Consider the following 19,173-nt stretch of genomic DNA (forward strand, 5'->3'; position numbering starts at 1 on the left):
TCAAATCAGGCTATATATCAGAATAAAATGATAGTTTATTATAATTTTTTAATTTTTTATAAAAATATGTTCGTCAATTAACGTGACTTGTTAGCCAACGATTGGTAAAAGTTAAAATGCATTAAGTTAAGCAATATAGTATAATTTTTACTAATATTTCCAACTAATATCATTGGAACTGAGCATTTAAGGGATATGAACCCGAATAGAATTAATTTTGTAAAAAATTTAATTCACTAAAAATTTTTTTATGCATTTTTTGATAAAAGAAACCTATTCTCTGTATCTTAAATATTTTCAAAAATATACGAAGAATGATTTTGAGAGCTGATACAATTTAAGTGAATCGAGTTGGAGTAAAATCGTTAAAAACGCTTCTAAGAAGCATTACATATGCTAAAAATAAAATTTTCATCAATATGATAGCTTTAAATCGAGCAAAGTTGTAGAAATTAAAAAAAAAAAGTGACTTGAAATGTAAGCTCTAAAATTAAATGTCGAAATAGAAGTACTTGACATTGAAATTAAGGACACAAACTTTAAAGGAATTTTTTTTTTTTCAATATTTAATACAATAAGTCTGAATGTCAGCGAAAAAAATAATTGCTGTTTCAAATGAAACACCTTTTGGACATATATGGTTATATCAAGCTTATATATGAGCATATCAAGTCATACTTGGACATATGAAGCTATATCAAGCCAAATTAATTCAATTTTTATATCAGTATGGGCTTATCAGAATATGTCAAAAATTATATTTCGACTCGGAGAGAAAAATATCGTCAAAATGACAATCCGTATCATTATTTTAAGCGTTACAATTAGTTGACTTAACTATACAGATCCTCACATTGACAAAATAGTAGCCTGTTTTGACGAAACTAAAATTAACACTGAAAAAAAAAATTAACTTGAATCAAGAGTAAAATTCTTGAACCAAGAAAATAATTTTGAAGAAGCTCATTGTCTTGAATTAAGATAAAAAATTCTTAAACCAAATAAAATGTACTTAAACCAAGTGAAATTTCTTAGTTTAAGAATTTTTTAACTCAAACCAAGAAGATGAAATTCTTCAAAATTATTTACTTGATTCAAGTTAATTTTTTTTTCTGCATACATATATTTATAAGAGCTATTTTCTGTAAGGTTAAGTGAAATAAATGAATCCTTAAATCAGAAAACCAGATTGTTATTTTGAGGAAACGTTGGATAGTCATTTTAACAATATTTTTTTTCCGTGGATCTATCAGGCTATAAAAAGACATTAAATTTTCTGACATAGTCATATACAAACAAATCAGACTATCAGAAAATTTTTTTATGGATATATAATATACATTATTTGTCTTTTTAACGGACTAAATATCATTGATAATAATATATTTTGTAGCAATTAAAAAGTAATTACAAATGAATAAGTATTCAAAGAGTACTGAATAGTAAAAATCTATTTTTTCTTTTACCTCATCTTGAGATTCTCATGAGAATTAGTTAAAGGAAGACAAGTGACTCGGAATAAGTTTCAGCAAGAGAGAAGAGTGCAAACTTTCACTGATAATTACCTAGATTCACGGTCGTTGCGAGTCAAAGTGTGAAGTCGTGTTCAAAGTCCCCTGCACTTTACACTTGTCTCTTTTGCCCCCCTTTTTTTTATTTTTCTTTCTCTTCTCACTTGCACATCACCCATCGTGCTTTCTCTCATTCTTTTACTTAGCTTTTCCTCTATTCTTATCCCTATCTTTCTTTCCTTTCTCATCGCTGCCGTGTTAATATCAAATGAGGAGCCAGACTATGCTTCCTCGCTTTTGTTATAATCGAAGGAACTTCTCTTTATCGTCACTGTCAACCCATTTATTTTATTCATCGGATTCGTTTAAAGAAGTTTGAACACCTGTCGAGTCTTGGTGTGCCACGGGATTTTATACCGTCTGTCATACTATTTTTTATAACATTGTTAAATAATCATTTAACTTACTGAATATAAATTTTATATATGTGAATTATTAATTTTTAAAGTGTGAAATCTTCATTTTGAGGCTGATATTGAAAAATGGTAAAAAATTTTTCGATTTTTTTTGTAAGAAATGTTATTTGAAAAACGGTTAAAAATTTTTTGCTGAGTGAAATGAATGAGTCTTAAATTAATATATTTGGCATAGAATTCCCTATGCAAGCCGTTAACAATAATCCTAGTTTGATTGAAGAAAATTACTGTAGATGGCGGTGTTACTACTCATGTGTAGTAGCATTAATTATGATAGTCAGAACATAATATTGCTATACTACTGTAATTACCATACTTCATGTTACTAAGTAGTACGTCCAAGAACTGTGGATCCATTAAGACCTAGTAATAATTTTAGTAACTACACAGATTCTATTTCCCTTATAAAGTAGCTTACTATTTATAATAATAAAAACCATGTTACGACCTTAAAACAATAAAAAGTCTGATATCAAAATTATATTATTATCAATGGAAAATTCTTAACTCAAGTATATAACTTTAAATATATATTAGAATCACAGGAGTAAAAATATACTACCGTATTATGATTTCGTATTAGTTTTTGCACTGAAAAGAAAATTTAACTTGAACCAAGAAAATAATTTTGAAGAGTTTCATTGTCTTAAATAAAGACGAAAAATTCTTGAATCAAGTAAGATTTACTTAAGCCAAGAAAAATTTCTAAGTTTAAAATTTTTTCTGTTCAAATCAAGAAAATGAAGTTCTTCAAAATTATTTACTTGATTCAAGTAAATTTTTTTTTCTGTATGGGAATGCATTTATAAAATCTTTTATGAACTCTAGATTATAATTTGTCAATTTTTATGATTAGTTTTATCGATAAAAATTTTTTTACTAATTATCACCCATGTGTAGTGGATAAAGAGGCAGAAAATTTTTCAGAAGATTATTTTCAAATCACTATAGCAAACCGAAAAAGAAGAAGCTATCGATATTGTAGAAATAAAAAATAAACTAGCAAGACAAGTCCAATAAAAATAAAACCAATACAACTATACATCTTGAGTATAACTCGAATGTCTGTAATTATTGTAAAATAGCAGTCGACATACCCGTAATGACAAGACTTCGTGACCTCTATGTATATATACTCATCCATTAGATTTTCTTTCTTATGAAATATACAGTAGCTTTAACTTCCGGATTGAATTAAAACTTGTTTATAACAATTTTCTCCATATTGAAAATAATTTTTAGTACATTTAACATTATGCTAATCCATAAAAATATTTTTTTATATGGCCATGTATAATTAAGTAACCAAAGATAATGGTGAAAATTTCCGTCAGATGGCGTGTAATCGCTGAATGTTCTCCTAACGAGAGAGTTGAGTTTGAAGTTTTAAGTATATTACTGCAATAAAAATAATTTTCATCTTTTTTGAAGGAGCTGATGTGATTTTTTCTTTATTAATCAATTGTTAAATCAATTTATGATATTATTAAGTCATATATGGTCACATATGACCCAATAAGGCCATATTTAGACGTGTATTTGAAAAAAAAATTTTTTTTTAATGAGAATCACTCACTTTTAACCAAGTACAAAGTATATAACAGATAAATACGACAAAAATCAAAAAATATGATCTAGTGAAGAGATTTATTGTGCGTTTTTGTTGCACATATATTTTAACTGGTAATTTATTGATGTGTATTTTTTATGGAACGGCTAAACTATTAGGTACATCTTTCTGAAGAGAAAAGCGAAGTGTACATATGTTGTATGTTGTAGGATACATGTAGAATGTAGATAGATACATTTCTATCTGTTGTGTATTTATGGGTATGTATAAATGTATGTAAATGTTAGTGTGTGAATATAGGCACGTTTGCATATATATGTGTGTATGTATGTATTTATAAACATAGAGGGATGTATTGCTTGAGAGGATAGCGGGATAGCGTAGAAGGTACTATACGTAGAGGCACATGCGAGGAAGTTTAGTATGGCGGCCGACTATAGCGGATGGTGCACGATCGATGTGAGAGAGCGTCGGATCTGATTGGCGGGGCTGCGGGGGCGGAACGCAATGTGGCCAATCAGCTTCGGTGGTCTCAATAGCGGCTACAAAATCACTGATTTTTTGCACATTTATTACTGCACGAGACTACACAGATCCCTCTCAGCCTTCAGCTGCCTTGTCCCCTTTAAATTATATCCTTGTTCAATGTTGATTGTATTCTGCAATCCCTTTTTCTGGACCAGAGAACACTGATTTTTATTTACAATTATTATTATTATTATTATTATTATTATTATTATTATTATTATTATTATTATTATTATTATTATTATTATTATTAACGCAAAATTTCATTTCATAAAATATCTCATCTTAGCTATTTTATATTTATACGACTGTGACGAAATTTGAAATTTCGAAACGGGGTAATTTCATTTCAGAGCTACGATGAGACGAAAATATTATTTATTGCGCTCGAGTACGTGAATGTGTATTTAGGTGTACTCGGAAAAAGACATATCTGGAAATAAATAATACATAGAGCAAAAAAGTTTTAAAATCATAGATATGTAAGTTAAGCAGTAGCGCATGGCATTTGCGAATCGGAATATTACATTACGAAATTTCATAAATTCCCTTTAGCTGGGCTCTTAGGTACTTCTCGCGCTCTAGTCGTGACTCGAGTTTTTCTTCTGAAATAGTAATGCCTTCTTCAATGTTATTTCATCGTAGTCGGTCGAGATGGTAACTTGAAATTGCTCCTCATTTTTTATTTCTCTTAAATTTACTTTTTTTAGCTGTAAAATCTTTTATGGGGTTAAAGATAAGAACATTTTTTGGTTATTAATTCTTTAAAATTTATCGGAGCTAAAACATTGAAGGACATTTCAAGTGTAATTTAATGAGTCAAATTTCAAGGCTTTTGTTACTGAAAATAAAGCTTAAAAAAAATCTACAACTGACGTATTATAAAAATGAATTTAGAAAACTAAATTGGAAATTTAACTGAAATATTTACAATTTAAAAAATGTAATTTTTTTAGAATTAACATCGTTAATATCTTTTGGAGATTTTGTGAAATTCGTTTTTAACTGATCTTCACATGGCAAAAGAAATATTTTTTCCAAATTTCAAGTCTTATAAAATATTATTGACAGTGAAAATAAATTCAAGCAATGTAAATTTGCGTGAATAAAAAACGCCATCTCGAAGTTTATTTTAAAGTTTTATAAATTAATTTAATAAATTCTTTTCGAGTTTCAATAAAAAAAAAAGTATTTATAATTTAAACAACTTAATAAAAAACAAATAATTGTCAAATCAATAAATTTTAATAATATTACAACTGATTTCTTATTGTTATTTTTTTCATTTAAATATTCACGTTAATCTCCGTAAAAATTGAATTTAATCGTTTTTAAAATATATCGGTCAATTAAAGTAATTCGATTTTTATATTTATATAAACGCGACCGAGTGAAATATAAATATTATAAATAAAAATGTATGATATGATAAAAAAAAACTACGATGAAACTATCATTGAATTATTCCATTAATTCACGTTTAAAAATAAACATCAAGCGAAAAATTGATTTATGTCATTTGAAAAGTTTCTCTTTGCTCTGAATAAATAAAAAAATAAATACTATTTATTTACGTAATTGTAAATTAATTATTAGGTAAATTGATGAACAAAAATTAAACTGGCATAAAAATATGTCGTTTCACGATTTAGTAATGCATGTAATGTTGGCATACAAATTTATGGAATCAGTGATCGTCAATTGATCAATAGAGCATTGAATTTGCGAGCACGGTCTCCCTCATATTTATGCAGTACGCAGCCTATATAAAGTATAAGATATTTAGGAAGCACCAATGATTGTATGGGGTTATAGTAGCATTATTATGAATCCTAACATAAAACATAAGGTTATTGAGCATTTAAGCACCGTAACAATGTATCAGTGACACGTATATATACACATAATATTTGTTCATAAATATATAACTTGTAATCAATGCTTGCAGTAAATTGTCCGGCAACTACTATACTAGCCTTACTTCTATTTGTTCCCGTGTAGTTGATAGTTGGTATATTTATTCCGTCACTGTATAGTATGTTATTGCGAGTACATTTATGACGTTCAAATAAATCGTAATACTCGTTATGACCATGAACTCTAATTTTATCCGTTTAATAAAGGGTAAAAAGTATATTTAATAAATCGAAACATTTATTGTTAATGTCGTAATAATTTTCAGGATATAATTATTCATTATTTTTTTTTGTTTAAAAAAATAATTATTAATTAATTATTCATTATTTGGTTTAGAATTCATCTGCATTTAGACTGTTATTTTTAACAACCCAATTCTAAAAAATGAGTTTTAATATGAGCCTGTATGAACTTACATATTAAGCTGCACGGTAAAATGTTTGACTTTTAGAGCATAAATATGAAATACATTTTTTAAATAATATGTTAATTTTGTTATTTTGAAAAATTAGATCATCTTGAATCACGCAAAAAAATTGAAAAATTATTTTCAGTTTAAATGAATTTTATTTGGTAAAGGAATTTTTATTTTTGATTCTAAATTTGTAATCCGTAATAACTATGGGTCTATTGAAAATTACAAATTATGGAAACAAGAACTTTGACTTAAAGATTTTTCGATATTTTTGATCACAATATACCCGTCACAAAATTTTCCTTATTCTTTTGATTACATAGATAAATATTTGATATATAACCGCGTTCACATGCTTAAAACAAAATAAATAAATAAACAAATTTTATCGACCAAGAAATCCGAATCTATTCAGTACTGCTTCGAAATTTTATCAGAAATTAATTATTGCCGAATACTATAGAAGACATTGAAAAGTTATAGCGAATTCAGGTGAAGAAAATATATAAAAATTGTATTTTGGAGCTCGAAGAGTTCAAAAAAAATATACAAAAAAATATATATATAGAAAATGTCGCATTTTAAAATAATTTCTGCTCGGAAAAACTAAAAAAATTGACAATTGGCGAAATTAAAAAAATCACTACATCGAAAAGACTTGATATTTAGGGCCCAAATTTTCAGAGATTTTTGTTTTTATATCGAGAATAAATTGATAAAATTTGAAAACGACTGGCGGATTTGCTCCGTAAAAATAATTTTATTTTGTAGAATGATCCAGAAGATCTAATTTTTCAAAATGATGTTCTCCGTTCAAGATTTTTAACTCTTGAATCAAGTTATTTTTTTTATCAGTGAGTAAAGTTTACTTTTGCCCTGACAACCTACTGATACAGTAGTATAGCAACGAAACGTTAGTAATTTGATATCAACAAACTATTGAAGACAACAAAATAAATAATTCTTAAGTGTGTACGTTAAGAATCAATATAACTCAAGTATAGAGTGATTTTGTACATTCATTTATATTCATATCCATATTAAGATCTACACATCATAATCTAGTGATAAGATACCATAGGTTGAGTTTAAATTCAGAATACAAGTGGAATAATAGATGCTTATTCATCCATCCGGAAGACAATGTAAATGTAAACTGTGTGACAGGTTAGTCGCGTGGCAGAAGAACACAATGCGTATTGTAGTTATAAGGGACGCCTAGCACGTGTCAGTAACACCCCAATCGTCGAAATTTGAGAGATAGACGACACTATCAGCGACCACATCTATCCCTGCTGGTATACGTATACATTGTATACATATTATAAGGTATGTTTATGTATATAGATAGGTAAAATGTAAGAGGTACAAGGTTCCCTCGAAAGGTTAGATCCTCAGGATTGCCAGAGCTTTACTTTCTATCATCATGACAACAAGGGCCGCCCACTCAAGCTCGAGTTAACTCAACTCAACTCTCTTATACGAGATCCCTGCGGGATACAAACGAGCATTAACAAAATTGAAACGTCGATTTGTCCGCGGTGATCGTAACCCGACATGACGATAATTTTATTAAGGGATCTCTCGTCGGGAAACTGCTAGACGTCTCAAAGGACGAGATAAAACCAATTTATAACAATCTTTGATTCCTTCCATTTTACTAATCTTTAATGATACCTTTTATATGTTAGAAAAAAATTTATTAATCCCACGATTTTTATAAAATTATTTTTTTTTATATAATTATTATTATTTTTGTTTTTATTTTTTTTTTTTCGGATTTTTACCTTAAGCTTTTATAGTTTTTTAAATAAAACTTTAATTAGATATAAAATAATAATATTACACAGAAAGAAAGGTTTACATAAACCAAGAACATTAATGAGGAAAATAAAAATAGTCTTTCCCGAAGTAAAAATATTCTCGAATCAAAAAAATTTATTTTATAACTAAAATTTTTTTTTTTAGTTTCTTGAACTTGATCACTAGCTAGGAATAGGTTCGAATCCTGATGGATGCCAAACAACTCATAAAATATTTGTTATTTATAAACAATTTAAAATTTTTAAAGTAGATGAGTGAAAATTGAAATTATTTAAAATAAACTTTAAAACAGTTTAAATTTTCATTGAGCGTCGCTGCTTTGTATAGTTTAATTCCAATCGAGTGATTAATTATTACAAATAATAATTTATTCATAATCATAATATTTAATATTCAATTATCGCGTAGGTTCTTCCCTCAGCATAATTTTGATTAAGTCAAAATGCAATAAAAAAAAAAGGATTTTAGCATAAAATAAAAAAAAATAATTTTCATAAAAAGGTAAATATTAAAAATAATAACAGAGGCGTCTCTCATTGAATTAAGTCATCTGAGACTTTAAACGAGCACTTTCGCTGTTGTCAAATCGACCTATTATATACATACCACGCTTGTGATATTTTGATATCGAGACTGCGCCGTTGAAACGTCGGACTTCGATCGCCTAGACGTGGTATATATATTCGTGTGATGTAGCATAGAAGTAGACTTTACCTGACATACCTACTATCCACCTCATTCTTCCTCCACACACGCATACACGCACGCACGCACACACACACACACATTTTTGTTGCACACATACATAAATATATCTGATCTGGTTGTTATACACACAAGTGACAAACACAAACGGATTACGTCGGACGCGTGCCTATTTGAAGAGTGACACACATCCCGTAGGTTTGATGTGTTTGCCTAACCCACCTTGTCGACCTCTGCACACGCACCATCCAAACAGGTGTACACACTGTCTATTTTTTTGTATTTTATTTCGTATTTTATATATATATTACACATACTAGTACAATACACGTTCGTGGTTTTTTTAATCTTTCAAGACTAACTGGCGTGAGGGACCATCACGATACTAATCGGAACCCCAAATAACATATGGTCATAATCATAGACTCTTGATTTTCACAAGGGCCACTTGTGTCCATTGCCGTACACTTTACTATATTGCTTCAAAAACCCGTGATTGCTTTCTAACCCTCACCTTTTTTTGTTGTCAAATACATTAATCTTATGCATTTTGTCCTAAAAATTGTTTATATTTAGTTATTTTCAGTGACTATTAGAATAATTTTATCAAATTTTTTTTGTATTTTTCCGGCTTGACTTTAACTTTTTTTTTTTTAATTTTTAATGTATGTGAAGTGAAATAATAATATACTAAGGGAAGAGTGAGGACAACCCACTTTGAAGTATGGTAAAATTTTTTTATCATTTTAAGTGATAAATATTTTGGGGCCCATTAGTTATGTTCGATCAATAAATGAATTATGATAGTCTACATACTTAAAAAAATGACAAAAATTTTGTTTCTGATGAATTTAAATAATCAAATAGAATTTTTTTTCACTTAAATTTGGTGACTTTGAAAAGATCTTGACCTGAATTTTTGTCTTTCAAGGTATCAAACGGTTTCCAGGGATATTTAATTAATAATTATGTTTTCAAATTTACACAGAAAAACTGTTAAATTTACAGGTATATGAATATGTAGAAATTACATAATTAAATAATGTTACGTTGACAAAAGTTTGATGTTAGTTCTTTAGGAGTAAAAATATTGATTTGAAAAACTTAAAAAAAAAATTGACGCATCAAAATTATATATAATTTAGAGAATGAAAAAAAATTTGTGACAGCCGTTTTTATTATAAGGTGAGATTCTATAGTTAAATTTGGTATCATCAGAAAGTTCTTGACCTGAATTAGTACTCTATCATATATTTATAAAGTTTTTTTATTGACAATTGGTAATTCTCGACAGTGACATAGTCATATGACATATTAATTACTATAAATAGAATCTTAATGCCTTTCAATCTTAATCTTTTATTCGAACAAAATTAAACAATTTTTTCGAGTATTTTAAATTCGATATCGAAAATAAATATTATCAATGCATTGATAAACAAATTAACTTAATACAAGAGACTAATAAGTCTAGTAAATGAATTAACAACTGTAGCAACATTTACCAAAAATTTTCTGCAGTAAAGTATAAAATTTTTAATTCAAAAAAATCTTATTCCGAAATTTATTTATTTCTGAAATTAATAAATATTCTGAACATTTTTTAGTGCGTACTTTTTGATTCTAAAAATTTGGAAACTAACTTTTGAATATTTATTTCGTGATTTCTTTAAAAATGTAAATTGTAACAATGACCAAAAATTAATAAAAAATTTTACAACAATTTAATAAAAAAATATGAATTTTCGTTTCTCGGATTTAAAAATGTTTTTAAATTAATACACTAAAAAAAAAAAAAAAAAAAAATATATATATATATATATATATATGTTTATGTGGATAAAAAATGAATAGTATTAACGGGTAAGAAAAGGTATAAACCCGACTTCCGGCTCCAACGCGATTTAATAAAATTCATTATTATTTTTATTCCACATTTCAGTTATCTGTTTCATACTTTAGCAGGCATAAGTCCCTGACCATTTCACTTGGCTTTTATATCTCCTTCATACCCATTCTCGAGGGGTAAGTTACACCGGAAATAAACCCAAGTGTATAATTACAATAATACTTACGATCTTCCCTCATAGTACGCGACCCTACTTCATCATACCTACGCGGTATCCCCGGAGCGTGCGTGCCCCTCCTATCAGAGCAGAGTGCCTGTGAATATTTAGCCCTCGAAGAACGGGGATGGAAGGGAAAAGGACCTTTATCGAGTTACAACAATAAATTTAATATTTAACTATTATTTTGTCATTTAATTTCGATAATTATGACATTACATGATTGTAAACTCATTAAGTTAAATAAATAAATTATTGAATGTCTTATTTATTGTGTGACCAATTACCATTATCAGTACGATTAAAACAACTTCAAACTATTTAATTTTTAACTTCCCGCTAAGAAAATCAATGATTTTTTTTAAATTGGGAAGTTAATGGTTTCACTCCGATTTCCGAAAATATAATTCTGCAAGTTTTTAGTAATCTTGAGATATCTACTTCCATTCTGGCTGCCAAAGAGTTTTTTTATTGTTAGTGCTTTTATGTTAGTGGCAAAATTTAATAAATTTATTTTTATTGTCTTCTGATTTGTCTGTTATCCTCACTTAATTTTTTTAATTAATTCAACGGTTATCATTCGTTTAATTTAGATAAATAATTATTTTTTTGTATTAAAGTCCGATATATTCACGTATTTATAAATTTTTTACTCTGCTAGTGCGCATTTTGTATCAATCCATGTAATGTTTTAATAAAATTTCGATAATTATATTTGTTCGTTTATTTCAAACAGTTTTTTAATTTATGATTAAAAATAATCCGAGTGAAAATTTTTATTATAAAATTACGATAAAGCTAAATTAATTTTCAGAGACTTATTTTGATTAATCATCTAAAATAGATTCCGATAAAACATATTGGATAAATATATTTTCATTAAACAGTTTTATAATTTAAATTTAAACTTTAAAAATTTATCCTGAAGGAACAAGTAATTTTAGACTGAAAACTGGTAATCTTATACAATAATTTATTATTCAGACACTAACTCTTCAACATTTTTCGTTTTTCAGCCGTAAAATTGATAAAACTTTATTTCTTCTACACACTAATAAAAAAGTTTTGGAACTAAGTAGAGTTTTCTTAAACCAAAATATTTTTCTAGTTTATGAATTTTTTTTTGTTTGATTGAAAAAAATTTTTTTTAATGATTTTATTGGTTCAAAATTTTTTTACAAATTATGTAAGTTTGAATCTTTGGTTCACACTGTGTGTAGTTACGGCTATTAGCCGAGTGTTTAACACCTTTGATTTAATTAATAACGTGAAATAGAGTTCAAACATTATAATTCAATTAATATTCATTCATAAATAAAAATTCATATACCTGTTTATTGATTACTTTTTATAAATAATTGATTTTCATTATTTAATGCTCCTCTGCGAAAAATTAAACCAAACTGATTTTTGAATAAAATATTGGTATTCTAATTTATTAAAAAAATTTTGAACAATACGAGAAAAGAATAAAATAATCAAACAGAAGATTTTAATGAAGTTAAATAAATTCAAGTCAAAATAATAAATTGACACTTTCAATAATATGTATGAACTTTGTCATTAGTCATTATAGATAACATGCGTTTCCGGTTCCATTGAAACGAACTTTTTAATTAAATAATGTTATACAATATTTGTTTTTTTTCTTTATTTTTGTTCGAAAAACAATACTTATAATTTTCTGAAGCGTTCAAGTATATCCGTGATAATCATTTTTGTACATTACCAAAAATAATATAGATGAGTGATATAAAGAAAAAAAAAATAATAATAAAAATATGAGAGGTGCATTGGTATATAAAAATAAATAATCACCCATCCACGTTGCGTGTGTCACTGTCGAGACAAATGAGTTTCTGAAATATTATAAGAGGATTTTTCTACTAATTTGAGGATTGTCAACTAAGTGGAATAGGAAGGAACTACTTTAGGACTTGGGGGAGTGTACAAGTGGTTGAAATAAAATTGTTGAGACAAAGTAGTTGAAATGATGATGACAAGTGTGTGGTAAAGGAAAGTTGTACGAAGGGGTGAAATTAGTTCAGTCACGCAATACTTTTTCGTAACTTTCTAATTTTTTTTTTTTTTATTTCATACCAACCACTTCTCAATAAGTTTTTACTTTAATAAAATTTACTTATTTTTCTTTCTTCATTCTGCTAATTTCATTTTTTTCTAGCTTCCCTGTATTTAAATTTTAAATTCTCAACTTTTTTTTTTACGAGCTTTTAATAATATATTAATTCACAAGTTTTTCATCGAATAAAATTCCAAGTTTTAATTAAATACACCTAAAATAGTATTATGAATCCCTAGATAATTTTTATTTTTATTTAACATTTGGGCATGAAAAATTATATTGCTTACTATTATTATTATTTTTTTTTTCTAATAAAATAAAAAAAATATTCATAATAATTTGAATACTTCTAGACTAATAAATAATCATCATTAATCAAAGTGGTGAAGCAAAATAATCAAATAGTCATTAAGTCATACTTTAAAAAATATTAAAACATGTCAAGTGTACCTCATATATCAACAAATAATACGTCAGAATCCTGAAAAAAAAAAACAAAAAATAGAAAATAGAAAATGAGAGAAACTGGCCATATATTTTTTATTTGCGTGTACCATCTTACCATTATTTTCAATTCAAACAAATTAACGCTACTATTCTCTTCGTCTCCTTCAAGCACAATAAATAAGGGAAAAGCGAGTAGTAAATATAAATCAGGAGTGATTGGATGTAAGTGGAGAGCGTTATGTGTCCCCAGTGCCCCGTGTGCGGAGTCGATCCGTGGGTATTTCTATTCTATGCCCCCTTTCCCTGTCCCTGCCGAGTTGTATCTAATACTAGATAGTATAGAATAATACTAGAGTTGGTTGCCTTTTCGCTTAGTGATCGTTGCTGTTGTGCTGCATGCTATATTCTTCCCTACAGTATTTTACTCCGTCGATTCTTTCATACATATCCACATACTGACTATACATATCTATCGACTGTTGAGTAGAGAAGCCACTCAGCGGTCAGACAACTGAATTTTTCTTCACATCCATCACTCGACATTCAAGTTACTCTATATTTTAATTTTCAACTCTTTGATAATATTTCACTGTACTAATATAATAAAATATGAATTTTTTTAATTTATATTTAATGATATTTTTATTGAAGATCTCATATATTAATATCGTGTTATTTTTGTTTTTTTTTTTCAACAGATGCACTGTCGTCATTAAAACCAAAAACACCTGTGCAAGGGGCTTGTACAAATGCTTCTATTCAGTAAGGTATCGATTATGCAATCTTGCGACCACAGTGTTCTCGTCATTTCCCGATGACTCCCTCTTTTGAAACGCACGTGGAAACAAGTATGTATGTGTGTATGCATGTATTTATAGATAAATATATACTATTTTAGTATACTTAGTACTGTGTACCTACATATATATTTTGCTGACATAAATGAATTTTTTCGTAGTTTATGATCATGTAATTACACTAATATTATTTTTTAGTTAACATGCGGTAAATTTTTCATTTTTCTCATATTAAAGAAAATTAAAAGAGTTTTAGTCTATTTATTCTATATTTTAAATCTTATAATAAAAACTCAAAAATTAAACATAAACATGGAAGAAACAATTTAAAAGATTCTGCTATTTTTTAAGCTTAAAGAGCTTGAAAGTCTAACTATTGATAGATTTTTGTACTCATTCAAAATTTGAAGCTTGAGAAGCTGAAAAATATTTTACAAAAAGATTTTTTTTTAAACATATTCAATTTTTTTTTGAAAATTTTATTTTTGAAATAGGGACTGTTTAAATTTTTAGAAAATCAAAATTTAATTTAAAGTTCTTTCGAATGTTAAAAAATTGAAACTTGATGAAAATTTAACGTTTAAAAATAAAACTGACTTTAAAATTTTTACAGCTGAAATTTAAAAAGTAATTTGTATTATTTTTTGTTTATTGCAGTAAATATCTATAAGTATAATTGTATAAAGCCATCTCTTCTCTTAAAATATTATTTATTAACGTAATATTTGACTGTTAATATCCAGTGACAGTAATAATCAGTGAAATTGCGGCGATAATTTTCATCGAGTAAAATTTATGAATAAGTAATAATAAATTCATAAATAATAAATGTGATAGCTGCCTTCATTTTTATGAATAATAATATTACTAATAATAATAAAAATAATAACAACAATAATAATAGTCATGAAGAAGATAATAGCGATAACTCGGACAGTTTTGTGGAGACAATGTATTTCAGCATTTAAATCAGATATAAGCCAATAAAGTTTCCCAGCTGAATAAATTCATAGTAGATAAAATATTTATAGTGATGTGACATATATGATTCATGGGACAGTTAATTGATAAAATGTAAATTGAATGTGAAAGTTTAAAAGCGATATGCATTAAACATGGGTACGTTAAATATATGATACATAAGCACAATAAATATCTAAAAAAAGAAAACTCTTACTCTCTATTCGATTTCCGATATTTTTCTATAACACTCATCTCTCTGTTTATCTTATTAATAAATTTTCGAAGTGATTTTAGTGTAACAGGTATCAGTTGCAATAATAATGAAAGGGAAAAATAACAGACGATTAAGTCTATTCAGATCGTGTCTTATTGAGTGAGTGCACACGGAATAGCTGCGTAATCTCATCTTGCTACTCCAAACGACGAGCTACCAAACGTTTTTATCCCATTACGACGCATGAATAAACTAAAGACTTTGTGGTTTAAACCACAACACTGCTCTGCTGAAGTAATGGGGGAGACTGAAGTAATGAGGACAGACTGTTAAATCCATCACTATAGATATCTTTTAGTATTTTAATTTTTATATCGCTTTACTATCATAAATTTTTTAACTTACTTTTTTTTTAATAGTTAATTTAATTTTTTTTTTTAACATCAAATTCTTAAAAAAAAAAAAATTTTTTTTTATTTAATTCTGTAATATTTTTATAAAAATGTGAAAAATATCATGATGAAAAATAATTGGCAAAGTGTGAATTTTATTGCTACAAACTCTTCAATTGAATGATTGCAAATATTTTTGAAATTTAAATAATTATAAATGTTTGAAATTTAAATTTTATCTAAGGATTGAAAGATACAGTCAAATTAATCAAGACTTTTTTTAAAGAAAATTTAACTTCCTATAAAAAATATTTCGTTCTAATTTTTTGTATCTTTAATAGTAAATCCAGAATTTAAATTTAAACTTTTATCGATTTTTGAAATTAATTTTTAACTTAAAGTAAACTTTTGAATGGCTTCAATTAATTTTTAACTTTATTCCAGAATCATAAAATTTTTTAGAATGAATCAACCATGATTTTATATTAATCAAACTAAATGTAAAGAGAGTGAATTAATAATTTAATGCAAATGATATTGCACTAATGAAGTGAGTAAACTTCATACAGAACAAAAACGCAGTTACTTACGGTAGTACTTAACTCGATTTACCACTGTCCTAATTCGTATGATCAACTTTTGTAAATCAAATTTTCAAGCTTTTGTAACAAATGATTATTAATTACACTAAAAAATTAATAAAACAATACAAATTGCACATCATTTATACACTGAAAAAAAAAATTAACTTCATTTAAGAAAAAAATCCTTGAATTAAGCAAATTTTTTTTAAAGAGCTTTATCATCTTGATTGAAGTAGAAAAATTTTTTTAAGTAAATTTCACTTGATTTAAAAATTTTTCTCTTGACTCAAGTAAATTATTATTTTTTTTTTTTTTTTAAAGTTAATATATGATTTTTTTTGTTGGCTTTAACCCCTTCAATTACATTAATTTCAAAGATCGTTGAACCCTTAAAACGTTGAAACAATAATTATTGCAATGAACTTAAACTGTAGGTTTTTTTTAACCCTCGCTGTATACAGGAAATGAAACTTGATGAAACTCAAAAGTTTGTCTTTTAACACCGACGGAATATTGTCCTTTCGCTTTTCTTGTTTTAAACTGACGCTCGGAATAATTCAATTATCTTCAATTATAAACTTCCATATTTCACATTTTTTTCTTGTATATATCATAGTCTATAAATCAGTAGAGTTGTCTATAAATATTTATGCTGTAACCACTCTAAAAATCAATAAAATGAGTGTTTTTTTATTATTATTCTGCTTATTAATTAATTTGCTATCTAAAATTGACTTTTGTAATTTATAGATTTATGAAGTTTATTTCTATCAGACAATACTTCATTAATAATTGATTAAATTCAAACGGTAACAAGTATTCTCTAAATATTTATTTAAAAAATAAAGGGAAAGAGTGAGCTTGTTTACTTGGGTAATGCATTTATAGTGCATAAGATAGCAGTCAACTGTTAATAACAGGGTCAAAAATTATACAAATATTGTAAGATATCTATATATGCACTGAAACTCATATATTCAAATGGAAATTTTGAAAGTAGTTCAAGATGACTATTGTCCTCAAAAATATAATCATTTTTTCAAACTAAAGATTTATATTTATGAAAATTCAGCAGTTGTGTTTCAATTTCTGCTGCTTTTAATTAAAAAATACTTTTATACTTCACCCTCTTATAAAAATCCTTTAGTTTTTACAGTAAAAAGAATAACTCCTGTCACCCTCACTGGCTCGATATTCTAGAATTATATTGCGTGTAGTTTTTTTAATACTCGCACTTAACTTTAACATTTGACTAAAATTTTATTTTATTAAAGAAATAAATCTCAAGAATTTATTTTTTTAATTTTTAAATTTATAACACACTGATGAAAAATTAAGTTGATTCAAGAGAAATAAATCTTGAACCAAAAACATCATTTTCAAAAATATGGTCATCTCAAATCAAGCAAAAAAATTCTTGAACTAAGAAATTGTTTTTGGTACAAAATTTTACGTAGATTAATATTTTTTCTGGTTGATTCAAAATGATTAAACTCTTTTAAATAATGCTCTCGGTTCAAGATGTTTTTCTCGTGAATCAAGTTATCTTTTTTATCAGTGCCGTAATGATTCGTAATGATGTATTGTAATCAAATTTAATTCTGAAGCTTACAATCTATGAGTATCTCTGTTACCGCGACGGCACCAGTTGCATTGAGTTTTGATTATGTATTTCCTGTTTACGTTTTTGTAAAATAATTTATTTTTTTTGGTCAAAAAACTATTTTCTACTGAAACAATATTTTGCAAGTAATTTACAAGTTTTTAAGCTTTGACTTACACGAAAAATTTTTGCAAATAAAATCAGAAATTCAACTAATAAAAATCGCTCTTTCACGTAAAAAAAATCTTCATTAAAGAACTAATTTTCTTGACTCAATAAAATATTTAAGAAAACAAAATTTCTCTTGGCCGAAAAAAGTTTGAGTGAGCCAAAAATATTTTTTTGTCTCATAAAAAATTCTACTCGCGCCAAAACAACTTAGATTTTTCAAGAAATGTTCTTGGTTCAAGTAAACTTTATTTTTTGTATCCACATATTTTTGCAACGTTCATAAAACAAAACTAATAAATATTTAAACCAATAAATATTTAAGAATTTGAAAAATATTAGTAATAAAATAAAAATATAAAACATGTGTCTTACCCCAGGATTGGGCATGCATCGTCTCGGCGGCGGAGGAGGTGGCATGGATTCTGGGCCTGAACGATAAGAAGGCGGCGAGTATCTTCCGGAAGGAAAGCACCCGGGCGCAGAAATGGGTGTCCCATGAAGACCCTTACTTCCCATCATCTTGTCAGGTGAGTACATCATTTTCACTTCTTTCACTTGTCTCTCAACCAATTAAAAATACAAAATTATAAAATTCGATTTTCATCTATATATCTATCAGTAAATAGCAACAAACCCTAACTGCACATGTGTCTTATCTTTCCTCAAAGCTGTACTCGTTTTTTTAAAAATAAATCCGTTTCTCCAGCACAACAATAACAACAACAACATCAACAAATCACAGCATCAATATATTATCAATAAACTAACAATGGTGATTTCTGTCATTGCTCAGCTGGATCGCCCAGCCACTACATAAGCAACTTATCATTTTTGTTTGTTCGTTAACACATGTGTTTATAGTAAGCAAATACATTATTACCATCAATTGGTATTACACATATTGATA

At 27.1% G+C, this 19,173-nt stretch overlaps 1 protein-coding gene across 1 annotated transcript in view; it reads right to left on the reverse strand.

The window, feature by feature from the left end:
• The window catches only part of Acj6 (abnormal chemosensory protein 6), a 31,856-nt gene extending 13,050 nt beyond the window's left edge, over positions 1-18,806 (reverse strand). Inside the window, exon 1 of the mRNA XM_074237457.1 lies at positions 18,639-18,806. Coding sequence (XP_074093558.1) covers positions 18,639-18,806 — 168 coding nt within the window. The remainder of the gene's footprint in view (positions 1-18,638) is intronic.
• Positions 18,807-19,173: the final 367 nt, after the last annotated feature.

This window comes from Cotesia typhae, unplaced genomic scaffold, assembly GCF_013202065.1.
Source record: "Cotesia typhae breed Kobodo isofemale line unplaced genomic scaffold, CoteBio_Ctyphae contig_11, whole genome shotgun sequence".
NCBI lineage: Eukaryota > Metazoa > Arthropoda > Insecta > Hymenoptera > Braconidae > Cotesia > Cotesia typhae.